The sequence below is a fragment of the Choloepus didactylus genome, chromosome 17, assembly GCF_015220235.1.
Source record: "Choloepus didactylus isolate mChoDid1 chromosome 17, mChoDid1.pri, whole genome shotgun sequence".
NCBI classification, from domain to species: Eukaryota; Metazoa; Chordata; class Mammalia; order Pilosa; family Megalonychidae; genus Choloepus; species Choloepus didactylus.
In genome coordinates this window covers 60,123,787-60,139,897 of record NC_051323.1, presented here as the reverse complement: position 1 = coordinate 60,139,897, position 16,111 = coordinate 60,123,787, and the positions used below count along the sequence as shown (strand labels likewise).

The 16,111-nt window shown below is 35.6% G+C and overlaps 2 protein-coding genes across 5 annotated transcripts in view; one reads left to right on the top strand and one right to left on the bottom strand.

The window, feature by feature from the left end:
- Positions 1-11,118, top strand: part of SLC30A6 (solute carrier family 30 member 6) — a 93,888-nt gene extending 82,770 nt beyond the window's left edge. For 2 of the 3 annotated variants that reach the window (XM_037807529.1, XM_037807530.1), the window contains 4 exons: positions 127-229; positions 1,086-1,133; positions 3,017-3,085; positions 7,604-8,104. In XM_037807529.1, coding sequence (XP_037663457.1) covers positions 127-229; positions 1,086-1,133; positions 3,017-3,085; positions 7,604-8,104 — 721 coding nt within the window. Of the gene's footprint in view, positions 1-126; positions 230-1,085; positions 1,134-3,016; positions 3,086-7,603 lie in introns of all 3 variants that reach the window. The other variant, XM_037807528.1, reaches the window with a different exon arrangement.
- Positions 9,625-16,111, bottom strand: part of NLRC4 (NLR family CARD domain containing 4) — a 64,120-nt gene continuing 57,633 nt past the window's right edge. For both annotated transcript variants that reach the window (XM_037807519.1, XM_037807523.1), the window contains one exon: positions 9,625-11,881. In XM_037807519.1, coding sequence (XP_037663447.1) covers positions 11,589-11,881 — 293 coding nt within the window. In that variant the 3' untranslated portion in view covers positions 9,625-11,588. The remainder of the gene's footprint in view (positions 11,882-16,111) is intronic.

Genomic DNA, 16,111 nt, shown 5'->3' with positions numbered 1-16,111 from the left:
TGCCAGTAGTAGCCAATTATGATAAAATGGTCCTTTTGCTGAAGATAATTAATGTTCACAAGATTGAATTGTAAGATGCCCAGTAAGGCATGCCTTTAAGATTTAAGAATTGTTTTTTCCTTTTAGTAATTATTTTGCTGTAGACACTGCCTCTGCCATAGCCATTGCTCTGATGACATTTGGCACTATGTATCCCATGAGTGTGTACAGTGGGAAAGTATTACTCCAGGTAAGATTCTTCTTTCAACACACGTGATTAATATTAGTCATGTTCTTCTACCAGATTGTGAAATTTTTAGCTACTGGAGGGTCCTTTTAGAAATGAAGTCAAGCATTAATCCCTGAAATTTATTTCATAAGAACCGGATGAAATCCAGTTGGCCTATAAAGTAGGCACAAATTCTGTATTTGTAATGTAAGAAAAATTCATGTATTTAAAACTCTTTGTAATAATGTTTCAAGTGAAAACAATGTTACTTTGAAAAATTTTAGATATTTACTTTTCCCCCCAATAAATGTTCGTTGGTTATTATATAATTTGGTTATGGATTGTTTTCTTATTCCTATCATTGAATCAGTGAGACTTTAAATTTCAAACTTAAAAGTGATAGATTACTACTCATGGAAACAATAGGAACACCTACAAAACAAGCACTTAGAATGGTAGTTGACCTGGGGCTGGATGTGCACATAAGCACTGCTTTTCTTTTTCTTACACTCATGCCTTTCCTAAATCTTAGGGGCTATAGCAATATCTCCAGAAACAGTAACAACAATAATAGTTGTATAGTGCTATCCCTATATAAAATGTTACTTTTCTAATGCCTTCTTCAAGATTTTGTTGATCGGTTGGTTCTTTAAGCTTTATTTGGTTCTGGAGATAGCAGTTATTTGTCAGATGAAAAACAAGCATTATGTCTGCCCCACTAGTGGGGCCAGTTGAAACCTCTTACCCCAAATCATGATAAGGCACATGTCAAAGGAGAGACTGGCATTAAACCCACTTATTTTGGTGTCAGGCCCACTGTTGCAAAAAAAAATTTTTCTCCCAAGGTTATTCATATTTTATTTTATTTTTCCCTCAGACAACACCACCTCATGTTATTGGTCAGTTGGATAAACTTATCAGAGAGGTAAGATGGAATGGCAAATAAAATGACTTTCACTAATTTATACTTAGGGAACTGAAAGGGTGGGTACAAATAGTACTTTATTCAACCCTACCTAGGGTTTTATTTTAGGGGAGTTAATGTTTTTTTACAATAACACAGTAAGAGGCACAACAAAGTGGTATAAGAAAATTTTGGGAATTCATCCATTTGGAAGCAAAATTCACTTGAAATATGTGGATGGTCTAAAGACCATCTTATCAGCTATATAAGTACCATGAATTTTATGACTATGTTCAAACCTAGAATTTTGATAAAGTCAAAAGCCACTTTTACATGTTGATTGCTTCACTACCTAACATCTTGATCTGTAAGTTGGCTTTCTATTATTGTTATTTTAAGTTTCTACCTGCTAACTAATGAAGGAATAAGATGATTGAATTGAATTTGGATGTTGAGAATATATTAAGCTTTTGGTTAATGGTTTCAGAAAGGTCACTTTTTTTTTAGGTTGTCTTTTTTCACTTTTTTTTCCTTAATAATTTTATTTTTGTTAGAGAAGTTGTAGGTTTACAGAAATATACCTAAAGTATATAAAATATAGTGTTCCCATATACCACCCTAGTATTAACCCCTTGCATTAGTGTGGTACGTTTGTTGTAATTCACGAAATACCATTTTTATAATTGCACTATTAACCTGTAGTCCATCATTTGCACTAGGGTTCACTGTGTTGTACATTCCTATGTTTTTTCTTTTAATTTTTGTTCTAGTAACATATATACCCCCCAAAATTTCACTTTTTAACCATATTCACATATATATTTCAGTGTTGTTAATTATATTCACAATGTTGTGCTACCATTACCACCATCCCTTTATCAAAGCTTTACAATCATCTTAAATAGAAATTTTGTACAGTTTAAGCCTTAATTATCCATTCCCTACCCCAACCCGGCCTCTGGAAACCTATATTGTAGAATTTGACTCTATGGTTTGCTTTTTCTGATTATTTCACATCAGTGAGATCATACAATATTTGTCCTTTTGTGTCTGGCTTATTTCACTCAACATAATATATTCAGGGTTCATCCATGTTGTTACATAATCAGAACTTCATTCCTTTTTAATGCTGAATAATATCCCATTGTAGCATATACCACATTTTGTTTATCCATTATCAGTTGATGGACACTTGGGTTGCTTCCATCTTTTGGCAGTTGTGATTAATGCCACCGTGAACATTGGTGTGTAAATATCTCTTTGAGTCCCTGCTTTTAGTTCTTTTGGGTATATACCTAGTAGTGGGATTGACAGGTCATGAGGTAATTCTATACTTAGTTTTCTGAGGAACTGAACAAAGGCCACTTGTATCAATATGACTGGCTACTTGTCTCAGCTAGTGAAGCCTGGCCATCTACGTTTTTTCTGTATATCTGGCTTTCTTGAAATTTTCTGTTGATCCACATCCAAATAACATCTTGTGTTGCACAGAGATTTATTATAAGGGAATCCAAAGAATGAAATGATCAAAAACAAGCCCCTCCACCCCCCAAAACAACAATCTGATACCACAAGTGTCGGATATAAATATATGCCATGTTAATATGTGAAAAGAACCATACAGTTGAACAAGAGGTAAGGAAGAATGAAGAGTGAGCAGACAGGACCTGCCTGATTCTAGAAGGACTGAGGCAAACAAACTGGAAAAATAAGGCTTCAGGTCAGTACTGAACAAGCAAGAATGGTATCTTGAGTGGTCTGGGACTTCTTTTGGCTAATGAGCATCCAAGCAGGGTTTGGCACTGGCATTGCCAGGCTTAGAGTAAGTCTATAATGTGACTTAACTGTGTTGGAAATGTCAAGTACAGATAATTCTGATAATCTGTTTCTATGTTTTTGATTAGGTATCTACCTTGGATGGAGTTTTGGAAGTCCGAAATGAGCATTTTTGGACTCTAGGTTTCGGTTCATTGGTATGTTTTCACATATTACTTTAGTTATAATTTAAAACATAATTTTCAATTTTTAAGCACCATCTGCCTTGACATGCGTTTTCTGGGATGTGCACTTCTGATATGTTTCATTAAGAGGGACTCTCCCTGTGTTGAGAAGGGAGCAGGATGCATTTGAGGGAAAAGAAAGGTAGCCGGTGAGGCTGTCATCTGTGGAGGGGAGCAGGATCTGAGATGAGTCCAGGCAGGTGGGTGGGTGGGGGCAGGTCATGCAGAGCATTATGGGTAAAAAACAACCCTTGTAAAATAAAAGGGAGTTTTCCGGTGAGGGGGTTGGGGGGAGAACTAAACTAAAGTATTTTTCTGTAATTTTCAAGCCTCTCATTCCCATTTCTGTTCAAAAGAGTCAAAATGCAGATGTACTTAGCGACATAATTGGAATTAAGGGATTTTCTTCCTTTTTTTCCCCTTCTTTCAAACTGCAGTTTTTGATCTTAATACTGGACTATCCTGATAAGACAAACCCATAGTTAGTGAAATTCCTAAATATAAAATTGTGGCAAAATAAAAGATACTATTATTTTCATTTTAATTGCAGTTGTAATTTTGGAAATTCTACTAAATATATTAAAGGGTTTAAGAACACAGCTTGCTTCAAAATAAGATTAAGTATGCTCTAATCAACTTTGGACCTTAATACCAGAGGGACTTTATTAGTGCTTGGTTTTATTCATATGTGAAGAATGATGAGAAAAATACAGAGACCACTCAGAAAAAAAATTTGTCACCATAATCTCCCCATCTAGAGAAAACTGTTGATATTTTGGTATTTAATTTTTTATACATATATTCTCCTTAGAAAATGAGATCATGCTGTTTCATAATTAACTTTTTTCATTTAATAATATGTCATGAATGGTTTTCTGTGTCATTAAAAATTCTTGAATGGTATTTTTTAAAAAACCAAATAGGGTTTTATTTTCCTAGCATAACACAAATTTCAGAGGTAGGCAGTCCAGGGCTGATGGAGCTCAGTGATGTCATCCACATGGAGTGTCTAGCTTCAGGCTCATGCTCTTAGTGGAAAGGTGACTGCCTTACCTCTACCTTCCTCCACTCTTTACATTGATGTCACTGTAGTAATTTTGGATGTCTAAAGCTCATTCTCTAGTAATCATCAAAAAGGACCCTTGGGAACACTATACTCTAAATTATTGAATGTTGAAAACAGTTGTGGACTTCATGTTTGAATACCAGTTTGGCTAGATATCAAATCCTTAGCACACATTTCGTTTCCTTGAGTTTCTTTGATATATTAATCCATTTACCTCTGGCATAAAACAGTGCTGTGATAAAGTCTGATAATCTGATTTTTTAATTTTTTCTCAAACCCTTATTATTTCTACATGTCCTTTTCATTTTTAAAAATTTCCCTGTTTTTACATTTTATTTCTGTTACGGCATATGTTTTGCTTATTTGCTCTTGTAATTTCTTCTAGTTTAGTCTTCATTTCTGAAGTGATTTTTTTTTTTAATTTCTAATTTGTTTTGGCTGTCTGTCATCTTACATTCATATTTCATGTCTTTTAGCTTCTTTTGAAAAAGTAGGTTAAAGTTTTCTTACATTTTACAAGTGTATTTGTTTCATATACTCTTCTTTTCCATATAACAACCTTGTATGGGATTTGGACTCAATCTTTTTCTATTGTTCACTTTTACGTGAAATTAGTTTTCCTAAACTTTAAAAAATAAAGTGGTTTAGGAGAGTGTGTCAAATTCATGACTGTAGAGCTCCCCCTTCAGATGATTTTGTGAAGTTGAAGTTTTTTCTTCCTCCTTGATCTCTCTGTTCCTCTCCCACATTTTTTATCTGAACCTTCTCTATCCTCAGTGTCTACTACGCTGCTTAATTTGAATTCAGTTCCAAGTTGTTTCTTCTCAGCGTGGGACTTTGTCCTATAAGGGAGATTTGCGTGGTTACTTTTGAGGGCTAATTGGACTCAGACTATTTCAGCCCTTCAAAACTTATTGCAGACCTAGTGTAATCACCAATTATTGAAATGTTCAAAACCCTTCCCCGTTTCAGCTGCTATTCTCAAGTACTTATTAGTTGCTTTGGGGTATTCATGTCAGTCACATGCCCTGTTGCTTTCTTCTGCTTCCTCCTGCATAGACATCTGATGCCCTGCAGGTCTTATAGCTTGTATTTGGTGGTTCATGGGGGTATCAGGTTGCCTAATTTTTTATAAATGTTTTCCATAGGTTTTTTATTTTGCTGTCCTAGTTCTTCTGTTTTTATGAGGATGTTTTGATAATTAAAAGCTGCTAGCACAGCTGCATCTTCCAAGCATCCCATCATAATTTTAATGACTGCAGAGTTTTACATGATATGAATATAGTATAATTTATTTAATCAGTTCCCCAGTGAACATTTAGGTTGTTTTCAATTATTTTTATATAAATAGGGCTGAGATGAATATATTTTGTAATAATCTTTGCACATATCTGTGATTATTTCTTTAAGGTTAATTTTTAGAAGTGGTTTATGAGGCAAAGCTATTCATGTTTTTTTGTGGTTTTTAATGCAAATTACCGAATTTCCTTCCAGAGTGATTATACCAACTTACATTTGCCCAGTAGTGAAGTTCATTTTAACCATTCTTTTCATTGTACTGATGATATTCATAAATTAGTAGGCAAGTTTTTATTAAGCTGGGTACCTCATAACCCAAAGGATGTAATCATCTTAACTATTCTGATCTTAGCCATCTAGAAATTAACTTACATAGTACCTAGTAAGACCCAAGAAATTAATAAAACAAGATTTTGAACTAGCAAAAATAGATGTCACAAAAGCCATAGATTAGCACATGCATGACGATTATAGGGGACTGTGTTCAAGCTCATGGAAATAGTTTTCATTTAATTAATTTGATTTCCAAATCAGACTGAAAGAGTATGATACAGAATCTTATAGTTTTGCATAATGACAACTGTGAAAAGGTAGTGGCAAAGAAAAGGGAGAAATCAAAGATGATTTGATTTTTAAACATGTCTTGTCTTCCCTAAAATTTATACACTAGAAGTCAAATTGTAGCATATTGGTATTTTCTCTGTCTCGTGATTGATACTAGCTCTCTTATATACTAATCTGTTTTTAGCCTTCCAAATTGTAGATTCAGGCACATTGTAATAAAACCAACTATTTGCCTAATTTAAATGTAGTTTATGCTTCATTTTGGAAGTCTGAGTTTAGAAATTAACATGAAATGTCTGCCATTTTGCTTAGTTTTGTTTTCCCTACTGTATATTTATGTTTTTATGATGCAAATAGTACCTGATTGTTAGATAAATTAGAACTTACAACTAACAGATAAGGAGAATAAAAATCCTTCATTTACCATCTGGAGATAAGTGCTATCATTCTTAGTATTTTTCTGTGTATGTGTATTTATTTTTAACCCAAACAGGATCATTTCTGTACATAGTATTTTATTGTCTACTTTAAGAGCTTAATATATGGTAAACATCTTTTCAAGTTAGTAAATATACTACTAACTATTATGGTAAAGCTTGGTGGCCCTTTATCCTCCTAGAAACCCAGGCTAGAAACCTTGCAATCATCTTTGAAGAGTACATCTCCCTCATCCATTACATTCGTTATATTCACTCTGCTGCATAAATATCATGAATCCAATTTGTCCCTCTCTCAACCCACTATATTTGCCCTTGCTCAGCCCTCTTCATTTATAACATGAACTGTTATAGTCATTTCCTACCCAATCACCAGTCATCCTTGCCTTTAGTTTTTCTGGAATCTGATTATTTTGCTTCTATTTGACTGTGCTGTTAAAACAAAAGTCCTTATCCTGATATTTGAGACCTTATTAGTTCTCTCTCTGTCTCTGTCCCTCTGTTTGTGTCTGTCTCTGTCTCTCCTCTTTCCTTCTTCCTCCTTTCCTCCTTCTGCCCTCTGAAATATTTGGATTTTTTATGTATTAGTGTTACTTCTTATCCTTGCCCAGACTTGCTATGCATTTTCATTGCTGTTCCCTCAGGTTGGAATGCATTTCCATTTTTTGAAATTCTGTTTAACCATCAACCCTAGATCAAATGCCATCTTTTTTCTTTAATTCTTCCCCAATTGGAATACTTACCTAGTTTTTCTGACATTCCATTGCATTTTTCATATTCTTCATTATTTATCCTGCCTTGTGTTATAACATACCTGTCTTCCTCCTACACTAAGTGTAATCTCTTCATTCTTATTTTTATATTTTTTCAGAGTGCTTAGTCCTTAGTAGGCAGCCAATAAAGGTCTTTTTTTAAATCACATTTTATTCAAAGTTATTTCATGAACTGTTTATGATGATAATCACTAGTGAGTAGTCTTTAAGAGATACCAAGACCTTATGCTTTCTGTTGTTTTAAATACCAAGTACTGTTACAACCAAATCATAAATTAAATGTTCATTTTTAATGAAATTTTCAGTTGTATAATTCTAATCACTCTCTTTCTTATAATTTTGCCCCTTTTAGGCTGGATCGGTGCATGTAAGAATTCGACGAGATGCAAATGAACAAATGGTTCTTGCTCATGTGACCAACAGGCTGTACACTCTAGTGTCTACTTTGACAGTTCAGATTTTCAAGGATGATTGGATTAGGCCTGCCTTACTGTCTGGGCCTGTTGCAGCCAGTGTCCTAAACTTTTCAGATCATCATGTAATCCCAGTGCCTCCTTTAAAGGGTACTGATGATTTGAACCCCATCACATCAACTCCAGCTAAACTTAGTAGTCCACCTCCAGAATTTTCATTTAACACCCCTGGAAAAAACATGAGCCCAGTTATTCTTCTGAACACACAAACTAGACCCTATGGTTTGGGTCTTAATCATGGACACACACCTTATAGCAGCATGCTTAATCAAGGCCTAGGAGTCCTAGGAACTGGAGCAACCCAAGGATTCAGGACTGGTTTTACAAATATGCCAAGTAGGTATGCAACTAATGATAGAATTGGACAACCAAGACCATAAGGTACTCTAATTTAATTTATTTTTATGAGGAATATTAACTTCTTGACTTCCAGTATTTAGTTACTCAACTTTTGCATTGACTGTTCAATCATTTACTCCAAATGTTGGAGAATAGTAATCTCGTTCACATTTCATGAAACCTATGAAACTATATTTTTGTAAAATGTATTTGGGGCAGTGAGAGCCTTGTAAATGCTATAGTCTTTAAATAGAAGTTTGCTGTAGAACACATGTTTCTCCAAATTTGAATTTTGCTATCTGTGGTTTTGTAGTTGACTACTGTGTAAACATGACATTAGCTTTATAAGACAACCACGTGATAAAGTGGATCCTATCAGGTTATTAATATTGCAGTATTTTCTTCAGTGAAATTTATAAACATTCTTCTTGAATAGTGACACACATTTTAGGAACGGAAAAAAATGTCCATTCTGAAAGTAAAAGTCTCTTTTATAGCTCTTCTAAACTCAATTGCTACATTTTTTTTAAGGCTTTCCTGAATTATGTCCTATAAAGTAAGGGCACATTTTAAAATCAAACTTTGGAACACATTCTAATATCTAGCAAAAATTAAAAAAATTTATCAGGTTTTTAAAATAGTTTTCTCATTAAAATTATTTTGTAGCATTTGTAAATAGTCCATGGTTTTCAGTGTTTCATTTTGGTTAAGTAGATTACATTTAATCAAATACTGACAGGATAGCATTTATCTTTTTTGTTAAATTTTTTTAGTTGACCTTTTAATTTTTTATTTTATTAGCAAAATAAATGGACTGTATTGCCAAAAAAAAAAAAAATTCCATACATGATATGAAATTTGATTTCAGAGCTACGCAAACAATTTGAGTTTACATTATATAATTTTACCAAAACATAATGGACCTTAGTGTGTAGTATACAGTATTAAGTCTACAGCAGATAATTTCTAACCTTTTTTTTTTTAACGTTTTAAAAAATAGCGAATTGTTAACTGTGGTGACGTGTGAGAATCATGTAGATAATTTTATTTATTTTGATTGTTTTCCAAATGCAAATTTTAAGGACTTTCCCATGTGGTCAGTATTACTAAAAAAAAAAAAAAAATAACAAGTAGCAGTAACATTATCTATGAGGTTTTTCAGGTTGTCATGAGTTCTACAACTATAGTTTTTAAAAAGGGATTTTTAGAATTGATTCAGCTTTCCTAGTATCCAGTGTCCTGGAAATTTATGGCTTTTCTAGTCACCAGTCAGCTATCCAGAGAATATTCTTGTTTTTGTAGAATTCCCAACAATTTATTCAATCAACTCATCCTTTTTTAAATGTATCAGTACTTCCAAATCCTATTTCTTCACTGTGTAGTAGCCAACACCTAAGCCGCCGCCTCTGTCAAGCAGAATTGTAGTCATCCTGTGGTAATAAGTGACCTTGTCTCAAATAACATTTTCTTGGTGGAGAGTCAATCATTGTCTTTGACATCTGCAACTCTGTTCAAGCATTTTATCTGCTGACACAATAGAGCCCACAGTATTGGATGTGGGAGAAAATGAAACTTCCTAAAATGTAGTAAGGCACTCTACTACTTTTTTTTTTTTTTTTCCCTTTGGTCTTATGTTCTCCATCTATTACTCTACCTATTATTAGTCTACTATTACAGGGTAATTTTTCCTCCATTGACCTCAACAAAATGTGAATTGGGGTCATGCATGAAATCTGAAGAACGGCCATGTACTGAGGGATGTTTAATAGGTATGTGTTACCATCCCATGCTTGTCTTCTACACCTCCATGAGATTTTAAAAGGGTTCTGGTACTGACTACACTTCTGTGTGAGGCCATATGCCTATTTCCTCAACACCCATGCAGAGGCAACACCAGTGCAGCTGTCCCACCAAAGGTTCTTTACTACCACCTACACTATTTGAGAATGGACACTCCATGCATTACTGTATAGAAAAGTCTTATTTGCCAAACTCTGGCCAGCTTCTGGATATGAAAATAAGAAACTTTGCAGCATTGGCCTATAGGCAGCAGCCTTGCTACTAGATGTTGCCACACAATTGGTTAAAATGGACAAAGAAAGAAGTTTGAATTAAATTCTTGGCCTGTGGTTTTTGATTGAGCATGATACATGAAGTGTGATTAGCCCTGTTCTACAAAGACAGTGTATTGTAATTAAAAAAACAAAAAAGCACTGGACTAGGAGGCAAGCAATTTGGATTCCAATCCTGATTCTGCCACTATGTAAGTACTTTTGGGCAAGTCACTGAACTTCTCTAAGTGTTCTCACCTATAAAGTTAGGGAGGAGAATGATCTGGTAGATCTGTAAAATATCATGACCAGCTCCAAAGAATGTATACCCACTTGCAAAACAGAATATTTTGTCCAGAATTTCTTTGCAGTGACTACCTCAGTATACAGGCCAAGTGTTGCCCACGCCAACACCCAAGCCATTAATATGAGGTGCCGTGAGTAAAAGGTGAACTGTGGGAAGTTATCACTTAGGTTTTTGGTTTTTTTCAGAGTTGTCTTGGTTGACATAAATTCAGATTAACATATTTTTTTAGAACTCTTTCTTTTTGGGGAAGGGATATTTTTGAGGTCTTAGAGGAGAGATCAGGCAGTGTGTATAGGATATGAAAGACTAGGGTACATTTTCCCTTTCTTTAATCTCTGAAGTCACAGTTGGAATTACTTACATGCATCACCTTCTGGAGAGGACCTGAATTTCAAGCTTCTGTTTTAGCTGCTTGTAATTTGCCAGTTTTCTGCTTCATTAAAGAATGCTGATCCTTTTTGGGAGTCTGAACTGGTTCTAATTTAAGAAAGTGATTTTTAAATTCCAAATCTAAATGAATTAAACTGAATTAAAGAACATACATGGAATTTTCCCTCTGATTTTAAATAACTTTGTTTTGTTTCTTTATTCAACAGTTACTTGTTGATAATTTAAGTATCTCATATTCAGCAAACATTTATTGAGAATCTACTATGTGCCAGGCACTGTACTAAGTAAATATGCATACAAAATCTCATTTTGTGTGTGTGTGTGTGTGACCTGCTATCCTTGGGGCCAAGAGGAGTACAAAGATGAGCAGGAATCCCTTCCTTTAAGTAAATAATACGCAATACCCTTTACATGTCTCAGCTTACACTCCCTTCCACTTCCTCCTCTTCTTTAGCCTACATTTAGCATCCTCTTCTTTTCATCCTGGATGAATGTTTGCATTAGCTTTAAACCAAGAAAGTAGATTTCCATGAAGAGGTCAGCTAGGAGATAGCTAATGCTATCACACAACCATCCTGGTATTAGTAAGGAAGAGAAAGTTTGAAAGGGGATGATTTAGACAGACACTGTTGGAAAGATAATTTTTAGATGTAGAGTGGATTGCCATATTCTTGGTGGGCTTTTAGACTTTTGGACTAGATGAACAAAGATATCTAAACCACCATGCTGAAATTAATGGGGCCTCCAGAGCATTCGGTGGCATAAGGTGCCCTTCATTTAAGCAGCTACTAACTTAAAATCACCCTTAATAATACTGAGATCATCATCATCAAATTGCCACCCAATAAGCCTCACTTCTTGTAAAGAAGTTAACTTGGATAACACGTGGCTAAGTTTTCTGACTAATGCTGCATCAGGTAAAAATCCATTAGTACTGAAGTCAAAAAAAACTAATTGCTTAAGGTTCTCAAATATACCCATGAAGGTAAGCCATCCATCACAGCTCACACAATTTCCTGCCAGATCCAACTGCTGGAAGATTTTCAGAGGTTTCTTTTCAAAAAATGCACCTGGGTAAAGAAATAAAAATGTTAGTTGGAAACAAAATGATTTTTTTTAGGAGAAACGGGTTCTGTTAACTTTCATCACCTTCATAAGGTCTTGAGTTTAGAAAGTTCTTCAGGTTGTTCTTTAAAGATATCCGAAGTGAATGGGTCCTTCCTAACCATAGTCAAGATGATAGAGGCAAGATTGGGCAAAACCAGGTAAGGAAGATCATTTTTAGGGTTCTGCCTTCCATTTCCTAACCATGGTCTGTGTGCTACATGCCAATAAGCCCATCTTTGAGCCATCTTTTCTCTGCCTTATTTTCTTGCAGAGTGAGGCATACTGCTAGTTATTCCCTAATTCTCTCTCTCCTTACTCCATAGTCATTGAGTTTTAACTGGGCAAATGGCCATTCAGAGACTCATAACCCAGCCTTCCTTGCAACTAGATGTGGCTAAATTTTTGCCAGGGAAATGTGGGCAAAAGTGATGTTGCAACTTAAGTGTCACTTGGGGGGTGGGGTGGGAGGGGATGTCCTCCACTTCCAGTTTTCCTTTTTCTGTCAGGTTGAAATGCTCGTGTGACAGTGACCCAGCTATGACAGAAGACAAGGATAACACCCTAAAGAATGAAGGTGCAAAGAGGTAGAAGGTATTTGGGTCTGTGAAAGGCTGTGCAGGACAAAGCTACCCCACTTGCCTGTACTGTTAAATGAGAGGGAAATAAAATTCTGTCGTCTGAAAGCCATGGTATTGTTGGGTCTCTGTTATGCTAGTTTAGCCTATAGCCTAACTAATCCAGAAGGCCTCACTTTAACCTTCCTACCTCCTTCCCATAAGAAACCTTCTTTGTTCCTGATAGGATAGCTTTCTCCCTGCTCTCTATTATACCTCATCTTCATGTCCTTTCTGCCTTGGCCTCTTCTCCATTTGCTTCCCAGCATGGCATGCACTCTGTCAAAATGTTTGCTAGTTAGTGTGTATTTCCTTTCTCAATTAGCAGAGCAGATTCCACCACCTAAAAAGAACTTAAAAAGGATAATTTAAAACCCATTCCCTCCTCAGAGGGTGGGCTTATATTTAAAGCCTGTCTGCTAATGTATAAATATCTTATCAACTTGATAAAACAGCTTCTCAGATAATTATTAGAATGTGAACAAGCTCAGGAGCCAAGAATGAGTAATATTTCAAGTGATCAGAGCCTTTGGTTCATGTAATCTGCAGCGTTTGTCATCATAAGGAAACTAGATCTGAGGGAAAAAAGCATCCATTACAGAGCTGCATGTGGCCTGTGGAGAGGGCAAATAGCTCAATCCAAATTCCAGGCAAAATCTCAAATGCTCTGGGAAGAAGCATTCTGATCCTTGAAAGGCTCCTGCATCTTAAACAAAAGTAGTATTGTGGGAGACCACTCTGCAGTTCACCTGGGCCAGAGCTCTTATTCATTCTTCAAACATTTTTGAGGGCCTAGTCTGTACCAGGGACTGTGCTAATTGTGCTGAATACTGGGTGTATGGGCAAAGGACTAACATGGTCCTTGTCCCACTGAGTTTACAGTTTAGTGTAAAAAAACATAGAGTATAAAGTAATCGGATGAGTGCTGTGCTCTAGGTAAGGGTACTCAGGGAAGACAAGAAAGCAATAGGCCTGCCGTCCCCATGTATGTTCCTAGAACACTGGCAGTTGTGTATACATGCTCCAGGCTGGAGGATCCTTCTCAGGAGAAATTAAACTGCCTCCCAGAAAAAACCCTACAAAGACAGACATTTTGCTTGCCTGCTAACCCCACTGAAGTTAACCAGGCGAAATGTCCTCTGCCTCAACCCCCTCATGCATACAGTGCTTATTGTCAACTTGTGCCTAACTCTAAAATTTGAAGGGAACAGTCCAGAATTACCAGACATTTGAGAACAGCCTCCAAAGAGGAAGATAGACTAAAAAAAAAAAAACAGAAAAAAGTCATGAGATGAGACAAGATAAGGAAAAAAACTTCAAAAAATGTATTTAATTTTCAGAGACCCTGGAAAACTTAACTGCATCCATACAATGTAAATAAGCAGCTATTTTTGAAAAAAGAACAATTGGGTAACAAGAATTCTTGGAAAATAAAAATATATGATAGCAGAATCCATGTGACAGAATGGACCCAGGATTTATCTAAAAGCTCCTAGAAGGGTCTGTAAGGGCTCTCTCTCTTCTTGAAGACAGGCTGGATAATGGAGTTCAACCTCAAACCTCGTTACAAAGAATGAAATATCCCTGAGTTAGTAAGGATTTCTATCTGGTAGTCACAGATTGTCCATGGGCTAGTAACAAAGTTTTAGAAGTCATAAGCATAAAATGACAAAACTGTATGATTGAATGAAATCTCTGAGGGAGGAGAGAGGGAAAGAATAGAACCAAGCTCTGAGGGAACACTGGGAGCAGTTAATATCTGGATTGAGGAATTTTCACTGCAAAGAAGACTGAGAAATAGCCAAGGTGGCATGGAAGTCAAGAGAATGTTTTGAAGAGGAGGGGGTGTCCGGTGTCAACTCCTGCAGAGAGATCAGGTAAGTTAAACACTTTTGAAAAGTGTCCATTGGATTAAGCCACGTGCAAGTATGTGGAGAAACAGATCAAATGAGTAGGGAACAGTAGAAGATCAGGAAATGGAGAAGTAGTGAGGGTACATAAATTTTTTGATAGCTTTTATCTTGAAGGGGAAGAAAGAGTGTTAACCATAGGAGAAAGATAGGATTCGGGGAGAATTTTATTTGAAATGAGAGAGATTTGAGCATCTTTAAAAACTGATTGCAAGGAACCAGAAATGAGGGAAAGATTGAAGACGCATGGCATAATTGATGACATGATGTCCCTGAACATGAGAGGGGAGCAGGAACTGGGGTCTCAAGAACAGATAGAGCAGAGAGACAGCCCCTAGAAGGAGAAACCTATATTGTAATAGAAGGAAAGAAAAGGAAAAAAAAATCACATCTGTTTTGTGATAGAGGTGGACGAGTGGTAGATTGAGGAGAAAAGAGGAAGTATTAAGTTTATTAGAAGGTGGTCGAGAGTGTTGAGTACAGAGCATAGTAAGATTGTAAGGAAATGTGAGAGGTTGTGTTTGTCATTTTAATGGACCTAGGGTTTGTTAACTCTCCCTCTCTCCTAAACGTATTACTGAACCTGAGCACTGGGATATGGACAAAAACTTGGGATTATTTTGTGATATTCTCCTATTCTACACATCTGCCTTCCTCCTGACCAGAGGTAACTACTATTCTGAATTTGGATTTGTCATTCCTTTGTATTTTTTAAAATATGGTTTTGACAAATTTACTAGTATAAATTTAAAAGTATATCTAAAATATATGCTGTTTAGGATCTGTTTAATTTTAAAATTTAAAAAATTTTTTTGAATTAGCTTCCTTTTAAACATATATATAATTCACATACTATAAAATTCACTCTTTTAAAGTGTACAAGTCAATGATTTTTAGTATATTCACAAAGTTGTACAACTATCACCACTATCTAATTCCAGAATATTTTAATCACTCCCAAAAAAGAGAAACCCTATAATCGTGAACAGTCAAGTCACTCTTCCCTTACCTCCAGTCCCTGGCAACCATTAACCTACTTTCTATTTCTATGAATTTGCCTATTCTGGACATTTCATATACATGGAATCGTATGCTCTGTAACCTTTTGTGTCTCGCTTCTTTCACTTACCATAATGTTTTCAAGGTTTATCCTTGTTGTAGCATGGATCAGTACTTCATTCCTATAAATGGCTGAATAATATTGTATTGTATGGAAAGAATGCATTTTGTTTATCCATTCATCAATTGATGGACATTTGGGTTGTTTCCACTCTTTGTCTATTATGAATAATTCCTTTATGAACATTTTTGTACAAGTTTTTATATGAATGTGTTTTCATTTGGCTTGGGTGTATATCTAGAGATGGAATTGTTGAGTTATATGGTAATTCTATGTTTAACTTTCTAAGAAATTGCCAAACTGCTTTCCACAGCAACTGCACCATTCTGCAGTACTACCAGCAATGTATAAGTTTCCTATTTCTCTGTCTCCTAGGCAACACTTATTATTTTCTGTTTTGTTTTGTTTTGTTTTAGTAATAGCCATCCTAGTGGGTGTAAAATGGTATCTTGTGGTTTTGATTTGTTTTCCCCGATGACCTCAGTGATATGGAGCATCTTTTCATGTGCTTATTGGCCATTTGTATATCTTCTAACTTTAGAGAAATGT